Source organism: Larimichthys crocea, chromosome XI (genome assembly GCF_000972845.2).
Source record: "Larimichthys crocea isolate SSNF chromosome XI, L_crocea_2.0, whole genome shotgun sequence".
NCBI classification, from domain to species: domain Eukaryota; kingdom Metazoa; phylum Chordata; class Actinopteri; family Sciaenidae; genus Larimichthys; species Larimichthys crocea.
In genome coordinates, this window is record NC_040021.1 from 14,905,708 (window position 1) to 14,923,142 (window position 17,435).

At 42.9% G+C, this 17,435-nt stretch overlaps 1 protein-coding gene across 1 annotated transcript; it reads right to left on the reverse strand.

The window, feature by feature from the left end:
• Window positions 1-1,499: 1,499 nt before the first annotated feature.
• Window positions 1,500-17,193, reverse strand: LOC113746913 (bromo adjacent homology domain-containing 1 protein). The gene is made up of 7 exons (XM_027284431.1): window positions 17,100-17,193; window positions 9,688-11,481; window positions 8,585-8,943; window positions 8,096-8,255; window positions 7,879-7,958; window positions 6,182-6,273; window positions 1,500-5,782 (listed from the first exon to the last, which is right to left on the reverse strand). Exons 2-7 carry the CDS (start codon window positions 11,459-11,461, stop codon window positions 5,593-5,595), a joined length of 2,655 nt encoding a protein of 884 aa, XP_027140232.1. The 5' UTR covers window positions 11,462-11,481; window positions 17,100-17,193; the 3' UTR covers window positions 1,500-5,592.
• Window positions 17,194-17,435: the final 242 nt, after the last annotated feature.

Sequence of the window (17,435 nt, forward strand, 5' to 3'; positions counted from 1 at the left end):
TCACCCAACCTGTGGTTTTAACTAACAGTGTATGTTCCAGAGCAGCCAATAGACTTACAGCAGGTCAAAGTGTGCAGCAAGTTATATGATTATGAGACACTAATGATCTACACTCCCTGTGTAACAGACACTAAGGCCCTGTGGTGTGTGTACGTGTGTTTGTGTGTGTGAGCTGGACCTTCCTAATGCGAGGAGGCCTGTACAGGGATAAAGGCCAAATACAGATAATGACTCTGCTGACAGAGGACAAGTGGGGAGAGAAAAAAAAACGGGAGAGGGACAGGAGAAGACTGAAACTTGTCATCAACAGATGACCATGTACCGTGTGTCACGTGGCACCTAAATGAAAAGGTCAAAGGAGGTGTGACCCTGACCTGTGCATACTGTCTCACTACTGACCTCCTGTGGAGATTTCACAGCATAACTTCACAGACTTCCCATTGATCACATGCGGAGAGAACAGCTTTGCCTTTTTGTCATATAGAAGAGAAAACACATCTGCAGAGCATCAGTGCACATGCTGGAGTTCTAATAAATAAAGAGCCACACATTGAATTTTCACAAAGGACTTAAAATTTATAAATATTCTTTCAATGGAACATTAAATCAGTAGGGATGTTATATAATTCTTCCAAAAAATCCAAGAGATTTTCAGAGAGCATGACAAAGTGACAATAATCTGATACACACGTTGCTTCTCTACTCCAAAAATATCTAGACTTTTTACTGCAAATCCCCCGTTTTCTCCAAATATATCAAAATATATGTCGACAATAAGCATCAATACAGACCACACAGAAAGCAGAATCTCATGGGTTGGTCGGGTGCTTTTTTTTTTTTTTTTGACTGTTAAGGTCACTCAGTGTTTGACCACTGCAACTGTGGACACCCTGCGTACACAGAAAATGATCTCTCCCAAGTGCTTACCCCGCCTTGTTGTCATGGCAATGAAGGATGCAACTGTGTCCATGCAAAGCTGCTAGGAAAGCTTAAGTCACATAAATAATAACATACAATCTAGTCCATGCTTTTTGCAGAGCTGGCCAGCACTTGGGAGGATGACTCATGGCCACTTCCTTGCTGAGCTTTCTTCACCTCCTTGTCCAGAATGTTCTTGCGTCACTCCCAGTAGCCAAAAAGATGAGGAGGCAAGGAAAGAGGACAAGGAGATGAAGCTGTTGACCAGGGATGGGATGTGGCCAGGAGACTTCTGCGCACACAGGATTCCTGCCCTCTAGAGGACAACACTATCAATGCACATCTGGGAGAAAGGCAACGGTGGCCAGCTGATTTGGATTGTGGGAGAAGCTGTTCGGCAAATCCTCAACTTGATCTGCTCATTAATTATGCTGAAATTCCTAAATTTCCTCTCAGCTAATTGTAAAACATTGTAGTTTTCATGGATTAAGTAAGGGACTTGGAGGCGGGAAGGGAGTTAATGTTGTATTAAAAAAATAAAATAAATATTGAATAATAATATATATATTTTTTAATTTTTTAAGCAGAGTCCTCCACACATATACCATATTTATGGCAAACCCAGGCCCACATGCCAGCTCTGTCTTTACTGAGAGACTTAGGCACTGCAATATGTTTACCCCAGAATGAAAATAATTATGATTCTTGGGTTAAATGTTGAACACTCCTCTCTGTTCTCCAAATATAACCAAACTTCCCTTGAGCAAAAATTTTAAATACATAACTTGCTTCTTTTCTCACCACCCTGTTCTCCCTAGTAATTTTCACACAGTCCCTAATTCCTGACTCTTATTGAAAACTCTCTGTAATATTGGGCTAAATTTAGAGAAGGGAAACTGGTCTTAGTTCAGCGCCCGAGGGGATCTTCTACCCAGAGCCCAGAGGACGTCCCGTCCTGTCTCAGGTGTACCGTCTCTGTCTCTCTCCCCCTCAACAGGACGAATCAATAATAGCTCAGGTGACTATGTTGCCACGACGTTCTCCCAAACGTCACACTTAAGGTCAGTCAGGGTTAGGCAGGAGAGCTAGAGTTCATCTCTTCCCACAGGTTTCAGGTCACATTTGACTTCTGAAGTATCTCAGAGGGGGACTGGGATCAAATCTGTATCTGGGATTCCCGGCCACTTCTGCTGCCCCTTCTTGCCGGGGTGTGCTTTGGTCTGGTCTCAACCCCCTGACAACTAAATGACATAAACTAAACAACATTTACATCTCTGCCAACAACCGCCACTCAATCATTTAATTTCTAAACTTATAAGTTACAAATAAACAGAAACCATTTCTATCCTGGAGCAAAAAAACAAAACAAACAAACAAAAAAACAAAACAAAACAGGATATAGTTAATCAATTAGACACAGTATTTCCAAATAAGTTAAATTGAAATCTTAATATACTGTATTGTTTACTCCATTTAAATATTTTTTTTCTTACTTTAAATATAATTATTACAGATCTTGCAAAAATACTACACTGTGCATTGGCTGTCTGCTTGTTTAAAGAGTGCCCCGTGCTTCCTGGGATCAGATATGTACACTTCATTAGAAATCGTCTAGAAGGGAGTTTCTCACTGCCTTTTATCTACAACCTTAGGTCATACGACGGCATCAAATCCCTTCATTCTCCTCTTTCTTTCATTTGGTCAATTCTCAATCAACGTTGTGATGATTTTAAAACTAATTTGAAATAAAATAAAAAATAATGCATATTCTTGATTTGTTACGTTCATTTTCCAAAAATAGTAAGTCTAAAAATATATTGCATATGCCATCTTAGGAAATCGACATAATAAAATATTCTTACTAAGGAGAAATTGTAAAGTAGGAGAATATATATTACCTCTTTGAAGAATCTGGGACGTTAATAGAAATAAAAAAAAACCCAATGATCAGGTTTTGATTTTGTTTTGGGTTAGGAGTCACGCTGCTCAAATAGAGAAAAAGTTGAAGATGGCTTTAGAGTTTCTTTTACGGCTTATCCAATGTTGAAGAACAGGGCGTTTGCTGTGTAGGAAAGCAATCGGGTACTCTTTATGTTTTCAAAAAGGTACACACACACACACACACATACACTCCCGACACTACTCGTTTTCTGAGTGACAGTACAACACTTGCAGGTTAAAAGGCAATGAATGAGTGTGGTCTGAAATCCACCACGACTCAAGAAAGTATCAAACATCCTCCCACACAATCCCACCCTTAACCCCCCTCCCCCACTACCCCCGTGAATCCAAATACACGTCTAACATGGTGCTACGTTTGTCTGCACAGCGCGTCAGGCCTCCGTCCAGATGCCTTTTTGAAATCTTATCACATTAACAGAGTGGATACATACATATATATATATATATATATACTGTATATTTATATAAGTATGTCAGGGCTGATTGGAAAATCAAATGGAATGACTCTAGTAATATATATATATACTGTATATATTCCATGGGATTCAACAGGTTGTGCATCAGGTAACATGACGAACACGCTGGCCGACTCCTCTACTGGTAAAAGTCTAGAAATATACAGTTTGCACTGACAAAAGCAGCCATGACATCCTTACTGTTTCCTTCTCTACGACACACACACATACACACACACACATACACACACACACACACACACACACACACTCACAAATGATACACAGTATGTTCCCCCCGGTAAGATATTAGTAGCTGGAACTAAAAAAAAAAAAATAAAAAAGGTTGAACACGTTTGTTGTAATTAAGGAATGGATTAGTGCAATATAATAAGGGAACGAGGGCAGAAGTGCTGACAGGGAGAAGAAGTGCGAGGGAGGAGACGGAGATTCTGGCTTGTGTAACATCCTTTGGTTTATCTTCGGGGGGGGGGGGGTGGTGGATGTAGAATTACGACGGGTAAAAGTGCACTGTGTTTCTAACCAGTGTAGAGCTGCAACTTGTCGATTAATTGATTGGTTTATCGACTGATAATTAATCTGCAACTACTTTGACAATCATTCTACTAATTTCTTAAGCAGAGGCCAAACATTTTCTATTTTTCCTTTGTCATACATGATAGTGATTTGAATATTTTTGGGTTTAGGATTGTTATTTATTATAAATCATAAGAAATGATACGATGCAACAATTTTGTGACAAAAAGATTGATCGTTAATGAAAAATAATAAGTTGCAGCCCTAAACCAGTGCGTTTTGTCCAGTGATCATGCGATAGCCGTCAATTGGCAACAAAGTTCGTTTTTCTTAGGGACTACAGTACACCTGGTCTACCCACTTTCTTTTGTTATATGTGGAGAGACTAGCTGCCTGAAGCTCTACCTGCAAGTCATAAGGCAAGTCACAAGGAACAGCAAAAGGTGAAAAAAACAAAAAACAAAAAAAAAGATGAACGATGGGCGTCGTCTTGTTAAGCCTTCACAGGGCTCTCAGTGAAGGCTTTCTCCATTGGACCCTTAGACGAGCCTCTCTCTAGAATGAGACTTCTTCAAGCCAGGACTGAGATGAAAGTTAGTTTGTAAATCCACTAGGGCGTTTATCATTGTGTGCGTTCTCTCGCTAATAAAATCATTTTTAGTGTCCAGACCACCAAGTTAAAGAGGCCCTGCTCTAGAGTCAAGTTTGGTAAAGAAAGATCTCACAAACCCCCCCTTCGGGTACAGTATTTCAGTTTGCGCAGGGCATCATGTGAGATGAAAATGTATCTGTCAGTGTGCTGTGGCACACAGGAGCGAGAACAGGGGAGGGGGTGGGTGGTGGTGGTGTGCGGGTGGGTGGGTGGGGTGGGGGGTGGGGGGGCTCCGCTTCCTCTAAAGCTGCTTGTTTGGTTTGATTGCCTGAAAGCCTCCTAAAAAACCATCACACATACCCACATTTATCCATTTATCCACACTGACAACACTTGCTCTCCCACTCTCCACACACACACACACACACACACACACACACACACACACACACACACACAAGTGAGACAAACTCAAATCAGGAGAAATAAGACGACACTCTCCATTAGCTGCTCCTTCACCCTGGCTGGTTGAACACCGTTAACATTGAGCTGACAGTACAGGCTTGTGTTCCCCTGGAAGCACCTTAGCGCCGGACCATTCCTGAGCCATTGGCTTACAAATGGAACAAACATGATTGTTGTGCTAAGATGCTTCAGGGGAAACACAGTCCTGACAGTAGCCCAGTTCAGTCTGGTGTTCAGCATTCCTGGCAGGCGAGGTCGAGGGGGGGGGGGGAAGCTCCACACAGGCCTCTGTGTAACCTCAAAGTGTTGTGGAGGCTAAAAACTCCAAGCTGATGAATGAATTCTCCGTTCCTCGCTCTTCCAAACCAGAGAAAATTGGTGCTCTGACTGAGATGGATTCATCTATCACATTGTAACCCCTCTGTAGTCGACTAAAGGGATCTGTGCTTCATAATGTGTCAAACACTTTTTGCTTCATCTGTCCCTCATCAAAACCAGCCCCACCCCATCGTTCCCCTTCCCTCTGATCGTGAGTGTCCCCAGCAGAAAAAGACGTGGGGGGCGGGCGAGGGGGGTGTCCAGTCCTTCAGCAACCCCCCACCTCTGTGCAGGAGGGGGAGCTACGTTGTGATTCATTCATGGGTGCGACACCCCTTCTACCCTCTACTGCAGGTTCTTCAGGATGCGTCCGAAGCGGAAGTCGTAGACGTGCCGGCAAAGATACACCAGCTCGGGGTCGACGTCTGTGGGCACACAGCGGTGGGAAGGGGGGGTGAAGTCAGGGCGGCAGGGCACCATGCTGGCGCTGCCAGGTGGGGCGCCTTCAGCACGCCGCTTCACCAAGGCACAAAATCTACCAACACACACACACACAGAGGGGGAAAAAAATAATAATCAAAGATGACACTCTCAATCTGTCTCTACTATCTGCAGAGAAAATATATAAATATATGTGCTTCTGTATCTTATTTGAAAATAACAAGCGACTGAACTTGAAACAGGTATTTGCAAATGATGTCTACGCAAATGTGCATGGCCTCGTGTTCCCAAGAATTCATTAACAGTTGCAGTGTCACCGATGTGCGATGAGAAAGTCAGAAAAACAGGTTTCCACGTATCTCAGAAGCTGGGGTGTTAATTAAAAGCCAACGACTCCAGATCTTTTTAAAAACACTTCCAGCTAACGACTATCGCTGAACACAACTGTCTGTTCTGTGTGTGTGTGTGTGTGTGTGTGTGTGTGTACACTCACCTACAGTACTGGGCTAGTGGGAGAACGTAGCATCTGTCTTCTATGCAGGCCACACTATTTTCATCCTGATGCCGAGAGGCGAAAATCTCATTCTGAAACCACAGTGGGCGTACAAAGTCACATACACACAAGTGTGTCCTATTGCGCAGGCTGGAGGAATGACAACGCTTTTCAACTGTGAGCGCAGTAATTGCTTGCGTGCAATAGGATTGCGCCTCTGTGTTTCTAGCCTAAGTGCCACCGCACACACAAAAAAATCCTGCTCTCAGCACATGCTAGACATCCATTGTGAATAGGAGTAGCAGTGTTTCACGGGGTGCACTTTCTAGCAGTCAAATTGCTCTCTTCTCTTACTCTTTGTTTGTGCGAGACTGGTTTGGCAGAGATATCATCATTGTGGTTACACTAAAGAACTAACCGACTATCACCAGTTTCAGGGCTGCTGAGAGACACATAATGACGTCTCCAGGAGCAGTGACAGACGGAAAGTTTTGTTCACCTCCTCCTGGGGAGACATCATTATGCATCATCACTTATTTATAATGAACAAATAATTGATAATGACAAAAAATTTCTATTATAGCGCAGCAATAAATATGTGATGAAAGTCATTCAAATGACAATCCCTCCCTGGATTAAAGGAATTAATCTTTCCTCCCACATCCAGACACAACTTTTCTGGTACAATTTGTTTCTGAAACATTATATAAGCAACAATAAATGTTCAATAATGAAATGAGAATGATCCATTCTTTAGCCAGGCCCTGAATGTGGCAAACTTCATTAGAATTAGTGTTTTTATTTAAGGATGGTGGGACTAGCAGGACCTGGATATTCTGTATATCATTATGTTGGCTGCGTCTGGGTAACATCTTATATCCTAATATTGTCTGTGAGAAGCTGTGTTTAACATTAAATAAATAAAAATCTGTAATTTTATGAATATATACAATCAAAATATTTAATTAAAACATGAAAATGCAAAAAAAAAATCGTGAAAACTTGGCTGGTTATTATGAATGATTTTACATCCTGCTGCTTTTTGCAATAAAAGAGTTTAATGTGGCTCATTTTTATTTCATGTCCTTTCTTTTTCCAAAGCCTCTTTTTATTTCACGTTTTCCCAATGGACTTTATTACTGCTGGAATTAAATAAAAAATAACATCCAATGAAATGGTTTATTGTGAAGAAAAGCAGGATGGAATAATATTCCACAATAATAAAAAAAAATGTATTGGATTATTTAATGGTAACATTATATATATTTGATCTAGATTTATTCATTAACAGCACTGTGATGAACTAGCAACTTGTCCAGCATGTACCCCGCCTCTCGCCCTGTGTCATCTGTGATGGGCTCCAGCCCCCCTTGACCCTGATAAGGATAAGCGGTTACAAAAAATGGATAGATTTATTCATTAACTGGTTATTTTATAATGTCTTTTTAATTCTGATTTTATATTAAACACTTTGGGGTACCATAAAAAAAAAGCTGTGCTGCCCTAATTAAACAACTTCAATAAAATCATCATATAAAATTATCATTTTTTACTGAATGTCAAATACTCATTCACTGACATTCATTCGTCTAAGCTGTTTAATTTTAAGAGGGGTCACACGGTTTTTCAACGAGCCTACAAAACTGTCATTTAATCACTGGCAAACGTGTCGCTGCTCCGATCCACTCGAGCCTCACCTCACAGTGTGTGCTGGGATCTCTGCCTCCCTGGGTGTGCTCAGGTCTGTAGTACCAGAAAAGACTCATCATCAGCTCTCCTGAAGAGGCAAATAGACACACACACACACACACACACACACACAGGTAAACAATCTTGACCATATGTTCCTTCCTCCATCCGTGCATACACATAAACCGCCATATCTATTCATGATCTCCTCCTCCTCTACTTTACCTGTTTTGGGGTCCTCCCACAGTGCTGATATCTTGGCAACATATGGGAGGGATTTCTTTCTGGGGCCTGATCGTAGCAGCACAGTGTCTCTGACACGTATCACTTCACCGTCCCTCTCGACTCCTTCATAACACTGCCGCAGGGCCGTCTCATCCTCTCCCTGAGACAGACACATGCACATGCACGCATACACACACCGACAGGGACAGATATAATTCTCATTATAAAGACAAAAAGAAATCTGTCACACAAAGCTGTGTGGTCAAAACACAATTCCCCCCCCCCCACCCCCAACCCCCCAAGAGCTGATTTATTTTTTTCTTTCTGCCAGGCAGCTGCATGGATGCTAAGGCTTCTGCTAGCAGGGTATTTATCAAGCAGAGGAAAACAGGAAAAAAAAAAAGTCTCACTCAGGAGACAGCCAGACAAGAAGCCCTATAATCTCCTGCTCATCTTCACTATTCAGAGACACACTCACAAATAACTTACCGCAATAAAGACTTCCCTCTCTGTAGGCATTCCAACAGGCCGCCAACCGTTGGTGGCACGTCTTCGGCTGACTCTCTTTTGTTTGGTGCTGCTGAGGCTTGGCAAGGGCGACGGCTGTTTTTGGGCCAGCCTTGTGCGGCCCATGGACAGGGAGCCGTTGGAGGGCTTGTTGCTCTGTGGGCATTCTCTGGCCAATTTTAACTTGGCCTGGGGCTGGTCTCGCCCCGACAGGGGGGTCAGCAGGTGGGGTTTAGTTTGGGTGGAAGTGGGCACGCTGGATAGAGGGCAGCTGGACATGGGCAGGGAGGGAGGAACCAGAAGGGAGGGGCTGTGGTCACCCTGAGGGGAGGAGTAACCCTCTGGGAAGGTAAAGGGTGAAAGTAACACTTGTAAATAACACAAATTTAAAGCTAGACTATTTAACTCTAACATAATCTTCCTCTCGCGGATGAAAAGTTGCAATTCATAAGCAATAAAATGCACTTTGGGTCAGTTGGACAGCCTCATGTTTCACTGCTGCAGCCTTACATTGTCTGCTATGACCAATTGTAGTTTATGTTTGCGAACTTTAGGTACTTTCAAATGAGCAAATTGCATGGTTCGCCTGTAAATCTGCTGGAAAACAGCATGCTTATCGTATTTATCAGACATACTATATATAACCCGACTGTCATGGAAAATATTGCATATGAGCCTTGAACTCCTTATCAAGATATATCTAAGTCAGAGCCTCAAGCTGTGGACGCTTTCAAAGCTCATACCAACAAAGAAAAGACAACAAAAAAAATCCCAGAAATGTTCACACTTGTTGGGCCACACAACTAGCCCAAGGCACACGTTTAACAACAAAGGACTCTTTAGTTCTGTAAGTAATAACTCGATCCAAGTATAACATTGGAATAATGGTTTCTTTCATATTAACAGCTGTGCAAAGAGCGCTTACAACAATGCCATCGATGAGGGCAAATACTGCTCCAGAAAATGATAATGCTACATGTGGTTGTCTCTTGGTTAACATGATTTAATTTACTTACTTCCATCAGTAAGTCCCCGGATTTCGAATGAGCTACTTCAGTGATCAACTATCTTCATTTTTCACTCACCTGTTTTGATGCTGTGTGTGCATCCAGTGCATCCTGTGCTGAAAGAACAACCCCTGCTTGTGACAGGAGGAATGGCTCTGTAGGAGTAGCCACCGATCCCGCAGGCGTCACCGTAACAGGGCGAAGCCACCGAGTTGCAGTAGGCTGGGTGGGTCAGCCCCGATGAGTGGGATACCCGTGGACCTAGCAGCTTGGAGCCAGTCATCCGATTAGGGCATAAACTGGTGGGTGCAAAGTTCAGAGGTCGTGGGGCCAGGCTCGCTGACGTTGCTCCAGTGTGTGTCGGGTGGGCGATGTGAACGTAGTAGCTGGAGAAGCAGTGGTCGGCGGTGCAGAGGCAGGGATGGGGGCTGAGCGTCAGAGCTGTGTGCGGGTGGGAATGTGTCAGGGACGGTGAGGTTACGAGGCACTCGCGCTTCACAGGGGGCATGGCTGAGTTAAGTGGCTGATCGTCTGATTCTCCATAGGGCTGCTGGCCCAGAAAGAAGGCCAAGCGGTGGCAGTATTCCATTGAGCCCTCTGGGGGACAGCAGTAGTACGGGCTCAGTTCAGTCTCCAGCTGCTCTTCCTTCACTTGCTTTAGTGGGTATGCTAGCATGCTGCGTGACTGGTACCCAGGTTTGGTCAGTCGATGGGTGCAGCTGCCGGTCTCCCACTCCACTTTGGGCTCAAAGTCCGCCTTCTTTTTGCAGGCTGTGCAGCCACTGTGCAGGGGAGGGACCTTTTTCCCCTTCTGTTTTTGTGAGCGTCCCTTGTGTTTGAGTTTGACTCTGGAGTGCAGTTTCGGGGTTGAGACGGCAGTAGGAGCCTTGCAGTCTGATGTGACAGTAGCTGTGGGTGCTGCCTTTACTCTCTGTTTACTGGTAGCAGAGGAGCTGGTTAACTTCAGCAGGGCTGCAGCGTTGAGTCCAGCCAATCTTCTCGGGGCGGGGGCATCTAGACTCTCCTGACTCATCCACCCGCTCTTTTCTCGTTTTCCTTTGGCCTTCTTGACCTGCTTAGAGCTTTGGCACAGTTCAAGTTTGTGGGACATGGAGGCTTTACTGATGTTTCCTCGTGAAGCCTTCAGACCTCCAGGGACACCACTCCTGGTTGGATCTGCGTCCAGGGACGCCCCTCCATTAGTGGGTTCTTCCTGTCTCCTGGCATGTTTGGCTGCCGGCTGAGGGTCAGTAGCTCTTTCAAGCAGTAGACTGTTCACCGCCTCGGCATTGAGAGAGGCCAGCCTGCGCTTGCGAGGTTGCAGGACATGAATACACTCGCCATGACTCGGGCTATTTGACTTAGATTTGGTTTTTGGTGAAGACTTTTCCTGTTTTCTTTCACGGCCTTTCCCTTTTTTAGGTTTGGGTTTGAGAGATAAACGACGGCGTGCATCCTTTCGCTCCCTTTCTTCAGAACTCTTCTGTTCACGAATGCTTTCCTCCAAACGGGTAAGGAGTACATGGCAGCTAAGTCCCTCCCCATCTGAAACGCCAGCCCTACCCCGCAAAGGATACAACTTCCTGTCCCGTTTCTTGTCACGCCTCCGGTCACGTTTTCTGTTCTGTTCTGATTTTTCTGTTCTGCCTCTCTTGTCGCTCATCTTCTTGGCCGGGTCTTTCCTTTGTTTGACGACCTCACTTATCTTCTTTGTCCTCCCGAATCGTAGTGAGCGCTCAGGCCATGCGCCGCCCATAGTGCCACCACCATGTGGCCAAAGAGGGCAGTTGTCCCACCACTCAGCACTACTGTCGCTCTGCCTGAGGGAACCCTTCTGCCTTGCGTGAGTCATCACATGCTTCTCCACAGGGCCTAGAGACAAGAGACCGACAAATGGTAAAAATTACAGTTTGTCCTAATTTCACCATGTGCTTACAATGTTCACGATCGACAGAACAACAACCAGTGAGCTACACAACAGTTCAAGTTACTTACAAACAAGGCTTTTAATTGGGTCCATAGAGAGCTGGTTCAGCTCTAAGCATGTTGAACATCTTATAACGTCTTTAGATCTCGTGTTTCTTGTAATTACACAGACACAAGACGTTCAGATCGGCAGACAGCACAGTTTTGGCCATGCTGACTGATCAGAATAGGATTGATGGTCAGTGCAGACACTCAGGGAGTGGTGGACGGTGTATTATGGACCAAGTAAGGACCATAAATATTATTTCAAACACTTCACTTTTTTTTATTGCCGTGACTTGAAACTAGGCAAAGCTGGAAGGGTGCTTGTGGTGTGGAAAGTACTGCGGAACAAACAAGCGAGAGCCAACAAGACACAAAGATATCGACTATCTTACATAAGGTTTCAGTTTAGATTCAAACACAACAACATCTGATGCAAAACATGAAGAATATATAGAATAATGAGCAAATTCAAACTGAATTTGATCACATGGTGAGCTCCAGCTAATGTATGCCTGCTTAGGATCCTGTCATTGTAATGGGTTTGTGTGTGTGTGTGTGTGTGTGTGTGTGTGTGTGTGTGTGTGTGTGTGTGTGTGTGTGTTTATGCAGCACAGAAGAAACTGATGAACTCTGTCTTTCACTCACTGCTTTATTTGCATTATCACCTAATGTTCACAAAGCCTGCAAACAACAGCTTGTTAAGGCTGCTAAGTCTGAGTGGAAAATGTCAGAAAGGCCTTATTACAATATTAGGCTCAACTGAGGAAAATAAACAAACAAGCCTCTAATGTCTGAAATCAATGTCTGCATGTCCATATTTGTATTTTGTGCATCTATGACACAACATACTATGCTCCCTAAGCTCATTGTGAAACCATTTAGCAATTAAACTCAATTCGCAGCAACATGTAGCATGGGAGTATTTGTAAAAATACTCCCTGAGCTCATTGTGAAATTGCAACATAAACAACCAAATAATGACTCATATGTTAAAGCTTTAAATAATGCCCACATACAGACGTGACTTTACTTTAGTGTTTGGGGAAAAAGGCAGAGCAGTATATTTTTATACTACAATAAAGATTTATTGTCTGTCTAATGAGATGGGTAAACTTATAAAGACTAAGACCTGCATTAAAAAATACGGCACATAAAGTCTGATCTGAATAAAAAGAGGAGAAAACTCTCTACAGCAAATACAATTATACTTTTTCCTTCATTCAACTTTCCTTTTATAAACTGAATGGAGTTTTTTTTTCCAAACTCATAAGAGCCTCTTGTCCTACCCCATTACTTCCCATAATTAGCTATAATCAGTTAATGAATTCCCCCCTGAAAGAGAAGCTACACACTAAATTATAATATTTTTTTCACTGTACACAATAGTTCCTCGCTCGCAGATGACGTTAATATGGGTAATTCTTCCCGCAAAATTGATATATTGTGTAAAAAAAAAAAGAAAAGAAAAAAAGAAGCTTTTTCTGCTCAAACTTATATGTCTGCATGGATTGGAAAGTGTGGTTCAGATGAATTCTGCAGCCCCTCTCTGACTGTGATGAAACAGGCAACACTTGGATATCTACTTATGTTGTTTTTCCCCTCACTGCTCCGTTGCATTTTTAAATTGTGATGAGAGAGAGGGCTCCTGAAGAACTTGAGGTACATTTGAAGGTTACAGAGTGTCTCTTTTTTTTTTAAATCTTTTTTTTATTTTGATCTATTTGAAGTTTTAATATTTCCTTAAATAAGCTTTAAATCACAGAAATCACATAGCTGTCACCACAAAGAAGCATCCTCTCAGGTTTTATCACATGTGCTTTTTAACCTTTGTTCAAGACTCACAGGCCATGGCATCTGTTTGGACTAGCATGGCTGCGCGAGGCGGCACTGAGACACCTGATGGTTGATGCAGATTTCTCCATAGTGTGAACTCAATCAAGACCGGAGAGATTTTGGCCCAAGTGACGACTTGGCCTGACAAGATTTTTCAGACATGTTTGATTTTGTCTGCCCCAATCTGACTGGGCTTGTGCAGCATGAAGGCGGTCCAAGACTGAAATGATGTCAGAGTGATCTTGGCAATGGCCAATGCAAGTAAAGCTCCAGGGTTAATTAATATTAAGTACATCTTCCTTAACTGCAACCTGTTTCCATAGCAATACAGCGTTTAATATCATTTATTTTGTATCCTCCGCATCAGAAAACTTTCTCTCTCTTTCTCTCAGGTTTCAACACCTTGAACATTTTTTGTGATCTGCTCAGGAACAATGGGCGGATGTTAATGAATGACAGCATCAGGTAGTGTGTCTGATCCTTCATCTTTATGTGTCTCCATCTTTGCCCTGTCACAGGACAGCTAACTCCGGGCTGTGCTTCTCAGACAACATGTAATCCGTTTTGCAGTGTGACCTTGCCGGCTGAGACTGAAATTCAATACCAGAATGACTTAGTTCAAAGGGGTTTCACTTTGAATGATATTTCACTCTGAATTAAAGAAAAACTGTTAAAATTCTGTCCCAGAATCTGTCAGATAAATGATCTAAATTACCTCAATAATTAAAGTCTGTATTTGTGGGGTCATTTAAACTCTCTCACATCTAACTAATAACCTTGATACTGAGCTTTAATCATGATTTTCCACCAGCGGTTGGGACTCGCTGAGCAGTGCAGGTGGGGAAACACTGGAGGGAATAACCTGTGAGATATTATCTCATGTCGTAGAATTCTGGCCAAACGATAACTTGGCTCTTTAAACACAGTGAGCCCTGGTGATCCTCAGGAAGTAATCTCACATTTACGTGAAGATCAATGACCCTGCGCTCTGTCTCTAATTGGTTAGAAAACAGATCATCAGCTCCTTCCAGAGTGTCAAACACCAGGCACAGCGGGATACTTGTTTTTATGATAAGACTTGCAAGATCTCCCAAGGCTTTTGAGACAACCGCAGCTCTGAACAGCAGCCCAGATGAGTTTAAATAATAATTTAACAGGGTCAGGACACACCAATTATCTAAAGACTCCATTCATCTTTTTATATGCTGCGAGACAGCTAAGGCAACCATTCAATTGTAAACGTCTCAGTCCAACACAAGTTTCACACTCTAACCTCCAAGTTCATACCTTAAAAAGACAAAACACTGAATGTTACACTACTATACTATGTGTTAGGCATGTCACAATATCATTAAAAATAATTTTAGAGATATGTGTTTATTTTCACAGCAACACTTTATTTAGCCTGTATAAACAGTATATGAACAATCAGTAAATGTTTATAACGTGTTATAATGTAGTTGTAAACAGATGGTAAGTGTTTATAAATGTCTTATAAACTCTTTATATACTCCTTATATAACTCACATAACAACACTGTATAAACAGTGGACACCACGAATATCTGAAAACCAATCAAACATAGATGCGATCATATATATATATATATATATATATATATACACACACACACACACACACACACACACACACACATTATACATATAATCACATATCACATGTCTTCAGTAGTTTTACACACTTATAACCTAGTTTATCAATTATAGGACATTTATGTACATAGCTATACATGTACAGCAGGTCTTAAACTATATATAAATGTACTACTGAAGATATAATCATTTCTGATTAGAAATATGGTATAATTCAAAGACACATAAACACTTAATTAATTAAAATTGCCTTATATTAGTTTACAACCACACTATAGTGTAGTATTAATTGTTTATATACTCCTTATAAATGCTAAATGTAGGGGTTAAAATAAAGTGTTACCTGTTGTAACATTTTCTAAGGACTGTATGAAAGTTGTGGATGTTGGCGAAATAAAACATAAAAAAGCAAGACCACCTCCACAGTGTTATGTTCTTTAGACACCCTCCTGTCTTACAGTAGAGAGAAAATGACAATACCCTCCCCTAAACATCTTAAAATAAAATATTCATAGCAAACATAATAATATAGTGAAAACACAGACATGTTATACATATAAAGAGCTGCTAAACAATTATGCAAAACAATTAGGTATACAACAGTCACTGAATGAGTGAACTAGGCCCAGGCACCAGCTCTGTTGGTGCTGGTGGACTTGAGCAGCATTTTTGCAGCAGAATATATAAAGTATGAGTGACATGAGAAAAAGTTGAAACATTCCCTGATCTCCCATCAAATAGGAAACACACCCCCTCCCCTCCTTGTAGTAATTTCCACACAGTCCCTAATTTGCTGATTCGTCTTGTGAAATACTAAAGACCTCTTTAATCATCCTTCAAATAAGGCAAATCACTTTTTCTTTTTTCTTTTTTCGTGGGATCGCTCACAACTCACATCCACTCTGCAGCTATAACTTACAACAAGAAGTACTATTGGCATCGTTTAAAGGTGTCACAAGCCAGAAAAGATTCATCAGCCATCACATTATCCAACCAATAAGCAGACATGCGACACACCTCGCAGAAAACAACTCCATCTCCGCTCCATATCCCTTAGTATCACTGACCATGCAGTGCCACAGTCATAAACGACTCATCGGCCAACATAACACCTCTAAATTAAAACATCATCCACTTGTTTTCTCCTTCCAACTTTGAGGCAGAGACAGAACACCGGCAAAACACACACACACACACACACACACATCAAAAATAAATAACCAGCTGGGTAAGGTAGCCCAATTGGATCAGATTGACAAAGCTCTTATTTTACATTTTCCATGTCACAGCTGGTGACAGGCAGCTTACAACACGAGGCGCTGGCATGTTGAGGTTTATCATGAGGAGATAAAAAAGACTACAAGAATGTGAAACATTAGGTCAGTGATGGCTTTTTGTGTGTGTGTGTGTGTGTGTGTGTTTTCTTTCAAGACTTGCACCGCAGCCTTGAGCTTGATCTACAACAACCGACCACCTCTGAGATGACGATGAAAGCTTCGCATACCTTGATGCATTTTACACTACATGCGCGCACACGCACATATGCACACAGTGGCCGAGGGGATACAGTAGGATGGGATACACTAGAGCTTGACGTAGCTTGCCCATCTGAAGTAGCCAGCCAGGCTCTAAATATGGGCTGGAGAGGGGAGGAGGAGGAGGAGGAGGAGGAGAGGGGGGGGAAGCTACCCGAACACACACACACACACACACACACACACACACACACACACACACACACACACACATACCAAGCAAAATAAAGGGCAGTCACCCACTCCCCCCTCTCCTGATCACATTTTCTAACCGGATTCCTCATTACCGACACGGTGGCTGTTGTGATCCCCGGTCCTAGTTGAGACCTGGGAGGATATGGCACGTAGCAGCAGCCCCGTGTATCGCTTCTGGTGCACGAAGCGAAAAATGGGTTCTGCGCTCCTCTCTCTTGGACGGCTGGCCAGTCGGAACAACTTCAAACATCCAGGGCGAAATATCAAGCCCCGGCGTGAAAATAATAAAAATAAAAAAAATGACAAAAAAAAAAATTATTACAAGAGGCTGGTGGTAACTTACGGCTCACCGACACGCTTCCTCCTGCTGCCAGCCGGGAACCGTCGAACAAATCTGCGGGTAAAACAGAGGAGGAGGGAGGTGGTGGTGGTGGTGGTGGTGGTGGCGAGGCTGGAGGAGGGAGGTGGGGGGGAGACCGAGAGAGAGAGAGAGAGAGAGAGAGAGAAGGACGCCGGACTGGTGCGATGGCAGAGCTCCGTAAACTGGGAGAGCTGGGGAGGAGTGGAGAGAGGACGGTCGGTGGCGCTGCCTGCGAGATGTGTGTGCTCTTCCTGGTTGGGCTCTCCACCGATTTGCACAAAACTTAATCTGAACCAATTGCCATACGGACCAGGCTCG